General features: G+C 44.4%; 1 protein-coding gene across 2 annotated transcripts in view; it reads left to right on the top strand.

The window, feature by feature from the left end:
- The window catches only part of ZFHX3 (zinc finger homeobox 3), a 233,856-nt gene that overhangs the window by 198,700 nt on the left and 18,424 nt on the right, over positions 1-16,732 (top strand). For both annotated transcript variants that reach the window (XM_045818414.1, XM_045818415.1), the window contains 2 exons: positions 8,164-8,297; positions 8,442-8,642. In XM_045818414.1, coding sequence (XP_045674370.1) covers positions 8,164-8,297; positions 8,442-8,642 — 335 coding nt within the window. The remainder of the gene's footprint in view (positions 1-8,163; positions 8,298-8,441; positions 8,643-16,732) is intronic.

Genomic DNA, 16,732 nt, shown 5'->3' with positions numbered 1-16,732 from the left:
GGCCTGAGAGAGAAACATCTACCTTTGAGACCAGGTCTGGCTTTTGTCCCTGAGTGTAGGGGTAAGAATGTTGTGTTGACAAGAATCATTTGAAAGTGGACGGACAGATCTGCCCATACCTGCCAGGCCTCCTTATTTAATTCTAGTCCAACCACTAAGTGATTTGGTCCCTACCAGTTACAGAAAGCTTTGGCTCTGACAGAGGTTCTCAGAGTGTGGTCCCTGGACCAGGACACCACCTAGGCACTCACTAGAAATGCAGATTCTATTCTAGGGAGTGGCCCATGATCTGTGTTTTAACAAGCCCTGCAGGGGATTTCTGACTGCACTTGAGTTTGAGAATCTTAGGGCTGGGATCTCCGTGACATGCAGGAGGCCTGGAGACCTATATTTCCTGTAAGCTAGAGTCCGCAGCCCATGCTAGGTGCAAGAGGTCGAGCTGACAGGGGAAGTGCCTAGGAGCACAAGGCCTGGGTCTGGCAGTTGTAACCCTGGACGGCAGGACTAGGAGTGGGAGACAGCTGCTCAGAGAAGTAGAGCCACAGTGAACAATGGTCGGAGGCCTAGAAGTCTTTGTCCAAACACTGCTTAAAAAGTTAACACCTGGCTGAAGGGGATACAGGACCTCTATGTACTATTTTTACAACTTCCTTTGACTCTATAAATATTTCCAAATACAAAGCAGAAAACAATAACAACGCCACCTCAGAGCTTCTGAATTTTCAAAGCGCTGGCCTGTGCAGTCACCTTTGACGTGGAGGAGAAGAACAGGGAGGCGCTGCCCGGAGGGCCAGTTACCGCCGTCTGCAGTAGAACTTGGTTTTCTTTGAAATCAAAACAGGAAGACATGTCTGGAAAGCTGGTGAGAACCGTATGTCTTGCTCCACATAGCTAGGCATATTCTTCTGCTTTTTGAGTAGGTGGTTGTACTTCAAAATGCTTTCTAGAAATACACAGGCGCAGCATAGCTTGCAGGTACTGAGAATGGAACTCTGCTCTTCACAGACGGTTCCTCACCTCACTGGCTGCCCTGAGAGGCGGACTGCACACTGTGCTGGGAAGGGGGAGCCCCGGCTGCTTTTCGTCCAGGGCGAGAAGACCACCCGCCGGGCGGACAGCGCATGCCTGCCGCTGCTTCCCACGAGTTCCCAGATTCCTCTTTGAAACATCTCTAAGGGCCTGATGGGAGGCAGAAGGACACCCTGCATGTTTAAAGACCAAGTTGGCAGCAAAGCTGGCCTCTGTGTTGGGGGAGGAAGAGAATTTAGCCAGCACTGTGGCCGCTTATCAAGTACAGTTGCTCCACGGAAGATGCAGGAGGAAATCCTAGCCTCGCCTCTGGGGAGGGCACTGCAACAAATGCCAAGAGCAGCTCCACTTTCAACGGCAGTATGAAGATCACAAAGTCCAGCCACAGATGACCCTCTGAGAACAAGGCATCTCTGCTGTCCGCAAGGAGTCTGAGGCCCCTGGGAAGCTGAGGGAGACGGGCTGTGGAAGGAGCACACTACACCTTTCATTTCACTATTATTATGAGTTGGAGGACAATTTTCAGACCCAGTGAAGCTTCCATGTCTAGTGTGCTGGGGTAGTTATCCCAACTCAGATATCATGTATGGAGTTGTATGAATTTTTTCCTCCTTAGCCAATGGAGATGGATCAAAGATTGCTGTAAATTTCTGGGGCAGGTGGCAAGCTGGTTTACGGACACAAGGCGATGAGAACCTCTGGCTTACGGAAAGTAGCATGAATTAATAATCATTTAATTGGCTCCTCCATTATGTTGCTGGTTTGGGAGATGGAAGTTTAGATGGAGGGGCTGTCAGTGGTGCTTTAGCTAAGAGTCTGATGGTTGAAAAGTGGGGGTGGGGGGGCTGCTCTTGGCCTCTCCACAAGGATTAAATATCAGGCAGCATCTCAGGCCCTCAGTGGGCTCACCTCGGAGCCCCCAAAAGGAAGAGGTTCCGCACTTGAGTGAATCCCTGCTCCAAGTGCCACTCCACCATGAAGAGAGGAAATACAGAAGAAATTTCCTAGCAACTGGGACAGCTCAGCACGTCCCCAGGATCTCCCCGAGGGAGGTCTCTGCCCAGAGGGAGGCTGGCGCAGGAGGCCCACCGTGCCCACAGTGCACCATCCGTGTGCTGAGTCATGAGAACACCTGCCCATGAAACAAGCTGAATCTACCAGGGCTTGTGGTGTTCTTGGAGGGCAATTCAATGTCTTGGCTAATGATTAGGGAAAGCTAAAAACTGGGCACCTAAAGCTCCCACTTCTACTTTGTTTCCATTTTCAGGTTTCTTTTTCATGAAGCAGTAGCCCCATGTCTAACCTGCCTTCAGAGTTGTACAGACTCGGTCAACAGATGAGAAGTGAGGCCTGTGTTGGCATTAAGTCCACTGGCCGTCTGTGCTATTACGAGGACAACTTGGAAGTTTTCTGTTGCCAAGATTTCAGTGACGCAGATGTTAATTTTTTAGTGGAGATCTGCATTGGATGAGAATTCCTTCTAGGAAGAGTGGTTTATCAGGTGAAGTTACAGGGCTGTGATTCTACCACACTTGGCCACTTTCTAAGACCCCTAAATTATTCTCTTCTTCCTTATTCTTTAAAGTAGGCTTGTTTAGTAAGCACATTATTCTATGTGCTTAGAGCACAATGAAACCATTTCTTGAAAATTGCAAACAGAATTTGCATGAATTTAGATTGGCCCTCTTTCCTTCCCTACTCCCTCTAATTAGTATGTGAGGAGGGGTAACATCCTAAATAAATATTTTTAGAGGTTAAACACTTCTCAAACAAATATGTTAAAAACAAAAGATATCTGGAACTTGGTATTTCTGTGCAGAAATGGTTTTTTCACTCCTGAGGAAGCCATGAGTTGACTACTGTATTTCCCTTTGAAATGAAATTCTTTCTCCTAGAACGTGGAGGAACCTAAGAGAATGAGGTCACGAAGCAGGTCTGCCTGTCGTCTTCGTCAGCTGTAGTTTTAGGGGAAACGGTGGCTCTCAGCCCAGGAAGCCAACCTGGAGTTTTCTGTACTCCAAGGCAAGGACGGGCCCGTCCCTTCTGTGCCCATCAGTGCGTTGGATAAGGCAACCCTAACTCCTAACAAGTTGAGCAAGTGCTTTTTCACTCCGTGTAAAGTGTGAGTGGCAAGGAATCCACAGCTCACATCCTGTCAAGTTCTGGTAGGGGTTTGACCCAGCATTCCACTGTCACAAATACCACTTGCCTGGCTTTATGGAGTATGTAATCTATAGTACATGCACTCACGTGGTTCCTTGCCACATTTTTATCCCCTTTGAAGTGCCAGGAGCCCAGCATGTTGTCTGTGGAAGATTCATTGGGATTTAACACATACTTTCGAATGACATAGCTGCCAAAATGAGAAAAATTGCTTTAACCAGCAAAGTAAAAAATACCACCTGATGTTTTACACAGTATGGATCCAAATATCAGGCACAGACAGTTGAATTTAAATGTTAAGCTATTTAATTCAGGGGTGTCCAACCCATGGGGCACATGTGACCCAGGATGGCTGTGAATGCGGCCCAACATAAAATCATAAATTTGCTTAAAATGTGATGAGATTGTTTTGTGCTTACGTGTCACAATGTATTTAAAGTGTGGCTCAAGACAACTTTTCTTCCAGTGTGGTCCAAAGACACCAAAAGGTTGGACGGTTCTGAAATTTTAATCATAATATTAAAAATAATAGTCCTGCCCTGGCTGGCGTAGCTCAGTGGATTGAGCGCGGGCTGCGAACCAAAGCATCGCAGGTTCGATTCCCAGTCAGGGTACATGCCTGGGTTGCAGGCCATGACCCCCAGCAACTGCACATTGATGTTTCTCTCTTTCTCTCTCTAAAAATAAATAAATAAATAAATAAATAAATAAGTAGGTAAGTAAGTAATAGTCCTGGCTAGTGTGGCTCAGTGGGTCGGGCATTGTCCTGAGATGTAAAGGTCGTCATTTGATTCCTGGTCAGGGCACATGCCTGGGTTGTGAGCCAGGTTCCCGGATGGGGGCACAAGAGAGGAATCAGTTGATGTCGATGTTTCTCTCACTCATCAATGTTTCTCACCCTTTCATTCTCCCTCCCTTCCCCTCTCTCTCTTAAAAAATAACTAAACAAAATATTTTTAAAAAGTAGAACTAGGTAACAAGTAACAAACTTAGAAAATAGGGAAGTAGTCCATGACGCTATCACCTGCATACATCATCTTCTAGTCTTTTATATAACTGTATCCCAGTGTGACACGTTTTACCTTTTCTTTCTGATTTACATTCTCAGAGACTTCCATATTGCTTCGTAGCTTTCATTTTTAATGTCTTCTACTACCCAGTGGAGTGGCTATGGCATTATTTACTTAACTGTGTAAGAGGTCTACACTGTTTCCAGTTCATTTTGTCTTTATTGGGAAAACCAGCATAGGTTGTCATCCTTCAAGTCATTTCCATTTCAATGCCAGTAGAAACCCAAATTTCTAGGCACTGTGTAAACTGTGGCTTGCCTCTGGAGGGCATCTACTTGCATTTCACTAATGTGATGTCATGGTGGCCTACAGTGACCAGTAATTGATTTTTTAAATAATGTTTTCAAGACTGTGACATCTCTCCTAGCATTTAAGTCAAAGTTTAGTAAAGTCTTCAAAGCAGAAAACCACGGTGCCTTCTCTCGCTTGGTACCCAAACCACCTCATTTACTCATGGCTACAATGTATGCTGGTGACAGAACTGATGTGGAACTTGATTTTGAGACTCTGGCCCTTTTGAAGTTGTTCAGAGAGAAAAAGCTTGAGAAAACCTGACTGCCTGGCCTCGAGTCAACCCTCACCCAGCAGGCCGATGGAGAACTTGCACAACCGTGTGTCTGTAGAAACTGTGTGAAGACTTAAGTACCACGTCTTGATGTGGATTGACACTTTAATGTCTGAGGTCCAGCTAGGAGGGGGCCTGTCAGCCTGGGCAAGTCGTAGGAGCAGTCCCCACATCACCCAGGGAAATGGAAGGTAAGTGGGTGTTAACAGCATCTGTTGTAAGAGTGGCATGGCTTTCTCTTAGAGAAGGAGCTAGGGAGCTGCAGGTGGCCAGTGTCCGGGTCTAGACAGATCTGATCTAATACAAATGCCAGTCGTCTGGGGTGAAAAGGATATGAACCCCGGAAGTTTTTTCATCACTAGATGCACTAGATGTAGCATTTCGTACGACAGCAGGGCTGTTGTGTTACTAGGGAGAAAGAGGAATGAGTGAGTGATTTCATTTTTTAAAATACTTTACAAGGACTCCTTAGCTCAAGCTTACAAAGGAAGCTTTAGAATTCCAGAGCAGTTTGAGAGTTTGAAAAAAAAAAAGTAATAAAAGTTCCCCTCTCCATGCCGGGGGAAAGAATAGTGGATTTTGAAACCAGAATTCTCACCTCTGCAACCTCATCCCAATTCATCTTGCGCTCAGCACTGAAGGAAGAGGATGGACTCTTTGGTCCTATGAGGAAGCTAATGCCGCACTGGGTTACACTGTGTTTGCTTTTCAGCTCCGAGGGAGTGAGATGAGTGGGGTGGTGTCAGCCTCTGTGCCCATTCATTCACACTGCCGAGCAGCTGCACAACTGACAATCATTCTAAAGCGGGGCAGCAGGCAGATCGAGGGCATTTACAAGGCATTGTCGTGGTCCTGTAAAAACAAGTGGTGTTTCGGGTCAGGCAGACTCACGAAAAGACGGGGGTAGGTGTTTGGAACCGAATCTGTATCTTGGTTTGCCGCTATTGGAAACAGGAGCAGATAGTGGCTCTTGCCTAACACTATGCCCTGGCCCTAACCCAGTGCCTCTAGGTCACAGATGGAAATAGCGAAGGCGAACAGATGACCGTAACAAATGAGCATCTAAAGTACCACCTAAAGAAACCCCATCTTTAAGATGTCTTTGAGTAATAAATATATAGAAGATAACCAGTAAGAAAAATGAAATGATGGAGCTTAAGTCCCTGGAATGTTAATTAAAGAGTCCTGTTGTGGGAGTGTTCGGGCAGGGGCCCAGTGCACGGTGAGGTCTAAACCCTGAAACACGGGGTTCCGCAGGATCAGGTCTGTGGGGGCCAGGAGATGGGAAGTGGGCCATGGGGGAACCAGTCTAGAATGTTACAGCACCTAGTTAATCGGCAGCCAGTCCATCACATTAAATACCCAGCCGTCATGTATTACCTTTCAAGTGAAAATGAATAACTCCCATTAAGAGCAAAATGGGTTTGAAGTCGATTCGAGACAGATTAAAGTACTGTTATGAATGTGTGTGTTGGGAGGAGGAGAGGTCTGTGTGTAATATGCTTGTCCTTGTACTTTTTAAATAATAGATGTCCTACAAACTTATGTAGACCAGGTTACCAAGATACTGGGGTTAAAGGTCACAAGATGTGCATTCACGGAAGAGCATCAACTTCCTGGAATATTTCCTGCGTTTAGCAATTTTTTTTCAAAATTATTTTGTGGCCTTATGATTTTAATGAATAAAATTGATTTTCTAAAATTGTTTATTAAAGCACACATCTGTAATGACAGCATCTTGGTATCTACATCAGAAAACATTTCAAAGCTGAGCAGAGAGTGGAAACACTTTCTGGATACCTGGACTGGGTGAAAAAGAAAGCAGTAAAAATGAGGCTTTCAAAACTGGTGAGTCTAGTTGTTTTCCAGTGAGGTCACACATTTTCCCACTACCATTCTTCAGGATTTTTTTTCTTGTGGCTTTTTGCAGAATTCTACAAAATGGAGTTCCGCATCCAAAACCAGTGAGAAAGCCAGCCCTCAGACGCAGGCCAGGTTTCAGAGTGACCAAATCCAGCCGTGGTGGGGCTTGCGTTAACCCCAGAGGAGGCCTGCTTTCTCCTGGTGAAAGCCTGAGCCCGGCTATAGGCTCATCAGAGTCTTCCCGATTCCTTCTTATGCTTTAGAGAACTCCTTCCACCAGCACTTTCATCCCCACCGTTTGCTACCAAAGACTCATGTGGCTCTCTTCATTAATTACTGTTGTGTGTCTTTTGGTGGAGTGGAATGTGCAGGACATGATTTAGGCAAGCAGATGGGAAATGTTCCACCTTTTACCACTCGCTTTGAATAAACTTTTGTGTCGAGCATGGGCTACATCAACGGTTTTCAGCTGGTGTGGTACAGGGCTTTTTAAAACATGCAGTACCTGACTGTTTAGTCGGGGGGCACTGACTTCTTTTCCCTTAGGTTGTCAAATTAAAAAGTGACAACAGCGAACACAATAGCCATCCAATATGAATGAATCAAAATTATACCTATTTTTTTGTCAGATTGGCAAGAAATATAATGTATCTTTTGGTGTGCCACAGAATTTTAGTAATTAGTTTATGTGCACCATGAGATGAAAAAGGTTGAAAATTGCTGAGCTAGATTATAAGTTAGATTCACGCCCTGCCTTGTTCTGCCTTTACTTACTTCTTCCCCAAAAGCAACTTGCTGAACTCAAACTTGATTTTTCTCCCCACAGATAGGATGGGGCAAAAGTAGGTTTACAGTTGTGAATATGTGAAATAAATATTATTTATTAATTATTGTATTGTTTTCCACACGAACAATAGTAAACCTACTTTTGCCGCACCCTGTATTTGTATGCAGACATCTGTGTGAACTGTTCTCGGGTCACATTTATCAATGTCTGCTGTGCTGTGCTGTGGCTCTCCGAGCCGGGGCAGTAAAGTTGGGAGCACGTAGCCTGTTACCTCTGTGAAGACAGACTGTGTCTGGTACTCAGGTTGACGAGTGGTTCTGGCGAAGCAGTTGGTGAGACCCTCCCACCTACCCTGCGCCTACGAGACAGCAGGTTGTGTCTTGATCGGAAGAGGTCAGAAAAGACTGAATGAACTGAGCTTGAGCCAACTCAGCCTTGTTTTCTTTACCTTTTTCCCTTAGTGTTTGGTTGTTAAAGGAATGACAGAAAATTCTTGGGGGAAGAAAGAAACACTTGCATCTTTTCCAACGTGCTGGATAAGTCAGTCTAGATGTTCATCCTGCTTGAATTTTGATGTTTCAAGAAAATTCTGTGCTATAAATGAATGTTGATTTTCACCCAACACAAAGCCTTTGGGAGCTGGCCTGGTCTGGCTGCTGTATTGCATCTTCTGCTTTTTCTTCCAGCATCGTCCAGCCAAGCAGAAAAGGAGCTGACAGATTCTCCTGCAACCTCCAAGCGCATCTCCTTCCCAGGTAGCTCGGAGTCTCCTCTCTCTTCGAAGCGACCAAAAACATCAGAGGAGACTAAAGCAGAGCAGGTGAGTCGGGAAGGGGCTCTGCTGGAGTGGGGAGTGTTTCAGACACAGCTGGGGAATGAACACTTGGGTTGGTGGGCTTGGGGCTGACACGGTTATCAGTGGGAACTGAAGATTAAGCCAGAAGGATGGGTGTGTTCCCCACAGATGTACCAGTGTCCCTACTGCAAGTACAGCAATGCCGACGTCAACCGGCTCCGGGTGCATGCCATGACGCAGCACTCAGTGCAGCCCATGCTTCGCTGCCCCCTGTGCCAGGACATGCTCAACAACAAGATCCACCTCCAGCTGCACCTCACCCACCTCCACAGTGTGGCACCCGACTGCGTGGAGAAGCTCATTATGACGGTAAGGCACAGGAGCAGGACCCTGTGGCTCTTCTTTCCCCAAGGGTCAAAGGTGATGCAATAGCAGGGACAAGGTAACGTGTTGTTGGATGAGAAAGCCAGTATAGAGCTGGAAATGTCAGAAATGGTCCTAGTTCTATGACCTTTGTTCTACTGTGCCGGCCTTAGACTTGGCATGACCGTGGCATGGCTGTGGCCCAAAGGGCTAAGTATGTATGTGTTTCTCAACCTCCTTTATTATCCTCTCTCCGAGGGATAATAGAGGCCTAGAGAGCTAATCATTTATATGAAGAAATTGTTATAGATTCTCCAAATATTTATTGAGTAGTCATGCTCTATACTGCTTTTATATTCATTTTGTTTCATTTCATCCTCACAAAAGACTCTGACACATTTACGTGAATAGCTGAGGAAACTGAGGCTCAGAGAAGTTAACTGACTTGATGTCCCTTGCAAGTGGCAGACTTGAGAATTGAACTCATATTTTCTGACTCTAGGCGTGTAGCTCTGTAACATGGGCATTTCTCCAGAGGACACTGTTATTCTCAAAGCAAAATGGTCATTTGGACAGCGCATGCTGATTCATTAATGAGGGCTTTGCATTGTGAACATGATGTTGCTAGCTCTGCAGGTTGTGAAAGTATGGCTCTAAGTGGCCTCTATAAACTTGGCCCAAAAAGTTAGTGTAACGGTTTAAATCTAATCATGATGTGAAAACTTTTCAAAATTGTATGAGTGACACTAATGTTCTACTTTCTGTCTGTGCTGTGGCTGCTGTGAAAGCCCTTTTCTGATCACTAGAGGAAAACCACCAAGGGGAACTAGTCTTACCTCTCACTGATTTCAACAGTGGAGTAAGAAGAAGTTAGTTTGGTGGCTTTTTTGTGTGAAGATTCCCAGAGACGTAGTCTCTTCAGAATTCCACAGTGTAACACTCAAGTCACAGACATGTACCCTCTAGGTATTTCCCATTCCATTTGGTTTTGCGAAATTAATGAATAATGTTGTACGTGATGTTAGTCGCGAGGACTGCATCATTGGCGATGCATTAAGAGAATGTTAATAATAGGAAACTCAAAGGTGACCTAGCATGAGTTTCATCTTGGAGTTCTTTCAGGTGTAAATTCACCTTCCATGGGTATTTTCAAATAGACGGTGAACATTGTTGAAAGTTCCTCTGTAAGTGGAAACCTCCTCCTGTGGGTGGGTGGGTGGGCTCTGTAGATGTAACAGGTCCCTTGGCATTCTTACCAGTCTTGGAAACAGCTCAACAAAGGGGATTTCATCAGGCCTCATTACGCTTCCCACTGATGGCCTGCGACCATGGGCGCCTGAAGCAACAGAAAGGTAGGTGGGGAGGGAAGCATTTTCAATATGTAATTACATTTTCCTTTTACTTGGGTGGTTATTTTTTGTTTCATATAAATCTGGTATACTATTTGTGGGCCTATAATGATCTGTATGATGGTAAGTTCTTTTATAATTTATATTCTGCTTCCTGGAGATATATATTTCAAATGTCCATTATTTGTCATATTTTTGTAACAGCAATAGTAAGGTACATTTCAAGCAATGAGTATATGGTGGTCATTATGAACCTTCTTAGTTTACTAACAGTCTTCAAAGGCAGGGTGTTACTGCTGTTTGCTTGTGTACTGATCCCTAAAATATTTGAGTGTTACCCACTAACTAGCACCTTCTCAACCAGTGGTTGTCAGGCTTTTTGGAGACTGATGGAAATGATTCAATAGCCTTACTGGGTCATTCTATGCACACTGAAGTTTGACAACCACTCTTAAGACCTCCATCAAGTATCATGCATACACAAAATTGTCTGTACAATGGCAGGAAGCATACGGACACCCTAAAATTCACCCATGGAACCAAGCTAATAAACCCTGTTCTAGAAGAATCTCTGACAACATAATTATATAGGGGAAACATGGTCCTTAAAGGGGCTGTACTTGGCACCTTGTACCGAAATCCCTGTGCACTTCATCTTCCCACAGCAGACAATGGACATGTTTTCTAGACATTTCTGAAAAGTGTGGAAATTGTAGGAAATGTGATTATAGAAGTCGATTTCCTGCGACCAAGAGGAAGGTAATGGACTCAGAAATAAAGTTGAAAGTTGTGGAAAATATAATCCTATAAGGGTTTTACTCTGTACTGGTTTGGTACTCTCTCTCTACATGAGAAGATGGAGTTACTGCAGGGCTGTCAGTACTGAATTGGTTTTTCAAGTTATGAGGCTGGTTTGCATTGGACTGTGTGAAGCATTTCCACCTTGATCCTTTAGTTCAGTAGGAAAAGATGAGCAAGCAGGGCTAGACGTGAATTTGTGGCCACACCTCACGGTCAGCCCCCAGAATCCTGCTTCGAGCACTGGATCTTTGTCTCTGCCCAGATGAATCAAAGCAAATGCCACTGTTCTTCCTCTGGAAACTTTGGTGTTAAAATGGAATTTGCATTTGTTACAACTAAATGATTATAATGAACTTGTGGTTAAAATTCTGCCCCTGGAGGGTATTTTACTGTAATTGTATTAGAAAATTGGCCATGGGGAACTATACTATTGGTTAAGCTTTCTGAGGATATATCTGTTTGTTCCTGGCAAAATGGAAAAGGAAACTCTGAAAACAGCATGGTGAGAAATGCCCCTTAAATCAGAGCTCCATTTTCTAAACCATATCATTAAGGAATGAACAATGCACGGTCATTCATCCTCCAAGAAAGTTATATCTGCTTTGTCCCTGAGTGGCTGAATATCAGTAAGAGGAGTGAATCTTCCTTACCAGTTTGACTGAGTTAGCTGCCTTTGGCTGCGGAGTAGGAAGAGCTGGCAAAATCCACTAAATAGACAGTTCCTGGCAGACATCGGGTGTGTCCAGGGTATCTAAAGCTATAAATTCTGGTAAATATTTTTTGCTGTCTGGGTCCAAGGTCTCAGGATATGGTTTGAATTGGGTTTCAGTCCCTCTAAAAGTAAATTCCACCCTGATAAATGGAAATAGATTACTTTCCACACAATGTCTTTCCGTTCAGTTGTAAATGGAGAGTGTTTTGAGGAGGCTTCATTTAATAATACCTTATCAGACAGCTTTCAGGAACCTGCAGTGTCTAATATGTCTGTTGCTATGGTAACAGCTGCTTGCTTATGCTCTGCATCTCATATCTGTGTCTTCCATGGGCCCCCTTCTTTTTACTGATGAAGGGGCTTGAAAAATATTCTCCACTGGGAACAATTGAAGCTCTGGCCCTCCACTATGGCAACTGCACCCACAGCACTTCATTCTGTTTGGCCTACTGGAAACCAAGCTCCAAAGGGTGTCTTAACACACGTCATGTGAAAGAAAGAAATCTATAAAGCTTAAAGGCGATGAGACAAGTGCCCCTCCAGACCTGACTGAGCAGCCCGCCCCCAATGTCAGCTCCACAGAACTCTCACCTATTTACAGAGACCATAGAGGTTTCAAAACCATGATGGAGACGTAGGAGCTGCTGCTCTCTGCCCTCATTTCCCCACTCATTTGGGGAAGGAGGATTGAGGACATGGGAGACATGTTTCTAGCCCTAAAAGAGAATGGAAAAGACCACCTACCATGCATTTCAGTACTCTTAAATTATTCTAATTGATCACTATCACTCTAAGTGACAGGCCACACAACTGGGATCCTGGAGCATTAATATAGGGAAATTGTCTTTGTTCCGTGATCACTTAACAAAATACGACCTCACAGTGGAGATGGGGATTGACTCCTGAGCAGTCCAGGAACACCTTTCTCTCTAGCCCTTCGTCTGCTGTCCCTTTGGTAGTTCTTAATTATTCTGTTTTGTTTTGTTTTGGGTTTTTTTGTACATGCATAGATTTCTCTGCTCCTGGCCCTTCACTTCAGTGCCTGGAGTTGTCTCTTTCTCTCTTGTGGGAGCAGTAGCTTTTCTCCTGTGATCTTTTTTGCAGTCAGTGTTGCTGTTTCTCTGGGCTTGGTGTGTGCCTGTGCCTCTCTGAGTCTCTGTAACCCCCACACACTGGGGCTATTGGGTGGCCACTGGCCCTGGGGCTGTCACACCCGCCTGGGTCCCAGCTCTCTCACTTTGTCTCCATCTCAGAGGAAGGTAATGAAAATAATCGGGCTTCATTAATTCCAAGCCCTGTGAGATGATAGCCATTTGGAGCCTGTTTGCCAATTAGATGGTCTAAATTAGAAGTGACCTTGGTGTACTGCCATTGCTTGCCTTTCTGAGTCTAATGAAGCTCTTCTCTCCAATTCATTCTCCTTCTCGGCTCCCTTTTCTCTCTCTGTTAACTGTTCATGTGTTTCCTGTTTTCCCGTTCACCTCCTTTTGCAGTCCTTCTCATTCTTCATTTTTAAAATCTGGTTTAAGGCTATGTTTGTTTCTGGCCCACATGAAAGCTAATGTGGCCCAGCAGTTTTTCTTCCTGGGTCTTATGTTTTTTTGTTTTTTCAAGGGAACAACAACCACATAGAAGACATTTTAGAAAGGAAGCAAGACAAAGAGAAACTAGGCCCTCTAGATTCTGTGGTCCAGTGTCCAGCCTGGCACATTTGGAAGGTGCTGAAGGAAGGGGAAAAAAACCCTCTGAAACTCTGGGGCCAAGAGGCTGCGTTAGTGTAGAGACTGCCTAGCAGGCCCCAGAGGCCATCTAGGTGTGGGAGAGGACGTGAGCAGCTGGCCTCTCACTGGAGCTTTAGACAAATCACTGGCTAGAATGCCCAGCTCCGGAAGCAGGTGGGTTTTAACTTCATGCTCAGATTTTTCAAATAGAACCAGTACTTCATTCATAGAGACTGGCCAGGTCTATACCAGGAAGGCCTGGGCCCAAGACTTCCCCCAACCCTACCTCTGTCTGAAGTTCTTCTTTCTGTTGATTGGACAGAAAAGTGAAGAATTTGAGGCTTCTTTGGGAATCTAAGTTTTGGCAAGTCTATACTTAGAAAGCAAAACTTTCAGAAAGAAGCCCCACTTAGGTGAGCAATGCCAAGGCTGTGGGGATAAGACTCTCAGAGAAACCAGATTCCATACTTTTTCTAAGAAAATCTCTTGGCTGTCCAGCATGTGGGACTCATTGGTTACTCACTGAGCTAACTAACCTCAGACAATGGCTTTGAGAGGTGAATTTGCATGAACAGCTCTCTAAGAATTCAGCAAAGCATATACCCCGTGGCTGCTCAGGGTGTTGTATTTCGTTGCTCTGCATCCATGACCTGGAGAAAGCAAGGAGAGTGGAGAGCTCCTTTTGATTACAACTTGTTCTACCAAGGAAGAAGAAACATTGGTGGCCTCTACCAACTGTCACAGTGGGGACTGGACCCATATCTGAACCTCTGGGTTTCATAAGGTGTGTTCTTGGGGCTTCAGGGTCCACTGACCTCATAGAAATTTGAAAGGCATTACATCAAAATCATAAATATAATGGTAAACTGAATAGGAAGTAGAAACTAGGCATTTATGAACCCATGTCACCTCTCCTAGTATTCAAGAGCAATTAACTTGAGCCTCTGGATTTTCTTCTAGGGAACCTATGATTTCCTGAAGTTATCTACAATAGTCTGTGTGAAAGTATTTTTCTAGGAGTCTACAACTTTGATCAAATTTTCTAAAGATTGTGTGATCTCTAAAAGGTTAATTGTTCTAGACTGTGAGCTTCTTGGGCACAGGGACCTGTGCAGTATTTAGTGAATGATGGTCACATGAGTGGGTGAGGAGAGAGTCACATGAGGCCCTTCCTTTTCAACAACTAAGTTGTTCTGGCATTGCTTAAGCTTGTTGAAGACTTCTAGTGTCAGTGTGGAAAGCTTCTGTTTCCATGGTTATATATGAGAATTTCAGCATCAGAACAGATCTCCACATTTCTCTTGTTACACATGAGACCTGTTTACTTGTCAAGAAGATTAGAGTTGCTGTTTGATTTCAAACTTTCCACACCCCAGCTCAGTTGATGGTTCCATCCTCTATTCCCATCAACTCTGCACACTCTGGAAGGAATGAAGTTGACTTACGAGGGAAGGAGGAACACATGTGGTATCGGGGCCTCCAGACCTGTAAGTCCTGCCCCATATGTGTTTAAGTAATTACTTTTATCTACCTCCATCTTCAGGGATATTAGCATAATCTCAGATCACCTGTCCTAATAGGTTAATAAGACCACTATAGAATTGCCCATTGTATGGCCAAGGCCAATCTTGAGAAATCCAAATTCTGGGGGATTAATAGGTCAAATTAATTGGATTTTCTTAACAGAAAAACTTTATTTTACTTTTGGTTTAAAATCTGTTTTAATAGTCTCGGGTCCCCTCTATACATTAGTGGGTAGAATATCAGGACATAATTGAACATATTCAATGTTTATTGGCATACAGATTATTAGAAAAGTCAATCTATATGAATGGTGGAGTCGATGTAAAAAATGTAGGTGTTTGGACTTACTGTGTACTGTTGTCCAGCCAAACCTAAAACTTTCTGTTTGGCTTTGAGTGTGGGGGTGGAGGGGAGAGCAGGCAGAGGGAGATGTGTGCATGCATGTGCTCTCTGTCCTGATGGCAGGGTTCAGTTAGTTGAGGGCCTCTGAGGTCTGGACTCATTTGGGATGGCTTTGGTTACACTCTAGACAGGTTCTGTCCTCTCAGAAGCCCACATGCTCCAGTGGCCCCAGTGAAAGAAAAGGTCTTTACACAACTGTGCTCAGCAATTAAATGATTGCTTTTCTGACTGACTTGCAGCTCTCCATCAGAGACTGTGGCTGGGATAGTCTGAACTTTACACACCATTGGAGAACGAGGGGGTGGGCCAAGGTAGGTAAATGTCGAAGAGACTCTGCATTTGGCCAACTCTCCTCTTCTTCAGTGAACAGAACTCAGTGAGCTGTTGGCAGGACTAAACTTAGGGCTTACAAACAAGCATGCAAACTCTGAGGAAAGCTTTGGGAACTGGTAGGAGAGGGAAGAATGGACACAGGCACAGGAGGGCGTGAGTGTCCAAGAGCTGACATGGGGCCCGCCACAGCATGTGCAGCAAGGAGGCTTCCAGTCTCAACCCCACTGTTCAGACACATGCGCAGAGAGACCCCACCAGCATTTCTAGATCCTTAGGATTCCCTTTAGGGATATTCCTTTTTGCCCTCTGAGAATTTCTCACTCATTAAAATTTTATGTACCAAGGCTTTTTTTCTTCTCAGGGAGGGGTTGGGTATACTATAGATGAGACGATGCAGGTAGATAAAAGTAATTACTTCAACACATATGGGGCAAGACTTACAGGTTTGGAGGCCCAGATTAAGATGCAGAGGAGCATGTGAGGTTGATGATTATATTTCGGGGAGAGTTAATTGATGGAAGGTGAAGGCAGACAAAGAACCGCTGCTTACTGCCTTCTTGAATCCCAATCAGGAATTATGATTAAAGTCGCGGGGAGACAACAGAGGGCTGATGAATTGGTGTCTTTTTTTTTCTTTTTTGCCGTCATTCACACTTGATTGACTTCAACCTTTCAAGTGCAAAAGTCTCTCTTTTCCATTATTATTCATAGCCATCTGAGTTTTTCTAATTAAAGTGTATGAAAACAATTACTGATCCGTCGTACTGAGTCTGTTAGAGGGGATGTCTGCCTTACTGTAATGCGTATAAAAAGCCCACAGTTTTCTATAATGATGTGCAGCTGAGGTGTTAGATAATTTTATTCTTTTTTACTCTGTAGGGCTTTTTTTTAATTTCTCATGATTCATTTTTTATAATTCCGAAAGATCCCAGGAAAGAACTGATCCTGCAGCTACACTGAGAAAGGAGGTGGGAGGGAGTCTTTTTTTCCTTTCCCTTTCTCCTCCTCTTGCCCCCAACCTTGTGCTCCCCCTCAGCTGAGGACTATAAATTAATCCGTGACCTTTCACTTCTTGGACTCCCGCTGGACTCCCCAACCACACTGGTCAGAAATGCTTTCCATTAAAAAGAAAATAGATGGAATGAGTTTGGCAATCTCCACTCCATTTCTAACGATTCATCAACAGCTAGCCTTAACCAGCTGCCGACAAGCTTTGTGTGAAGGTGCAGATGTCTGTGAGAGCAGGAATTCTGG

This window comes from Phyllostomus hastatus, unplaced genomic scaffold, assembly GCF_019186645.2.
Source record: "Phyllostomus hastatus isolate PE091 unplaced genomic scaffold, TTU_PhHast_1.1 phas_scaffold_345, whole genome shotgun sequence".
Classification (NCBI taxonomy): Eukaryota; Metazoa; Chordata; class Mammalia; order Chiroptera; family Phyllostomidae; genus Phyllostomus; species Phyllostomus hastatus.
The sequence above is the reverse complement of the archived record's forward strand: the minus strand, read 5'-3'. Positions and strand labels throughout refer to the sequence as shown.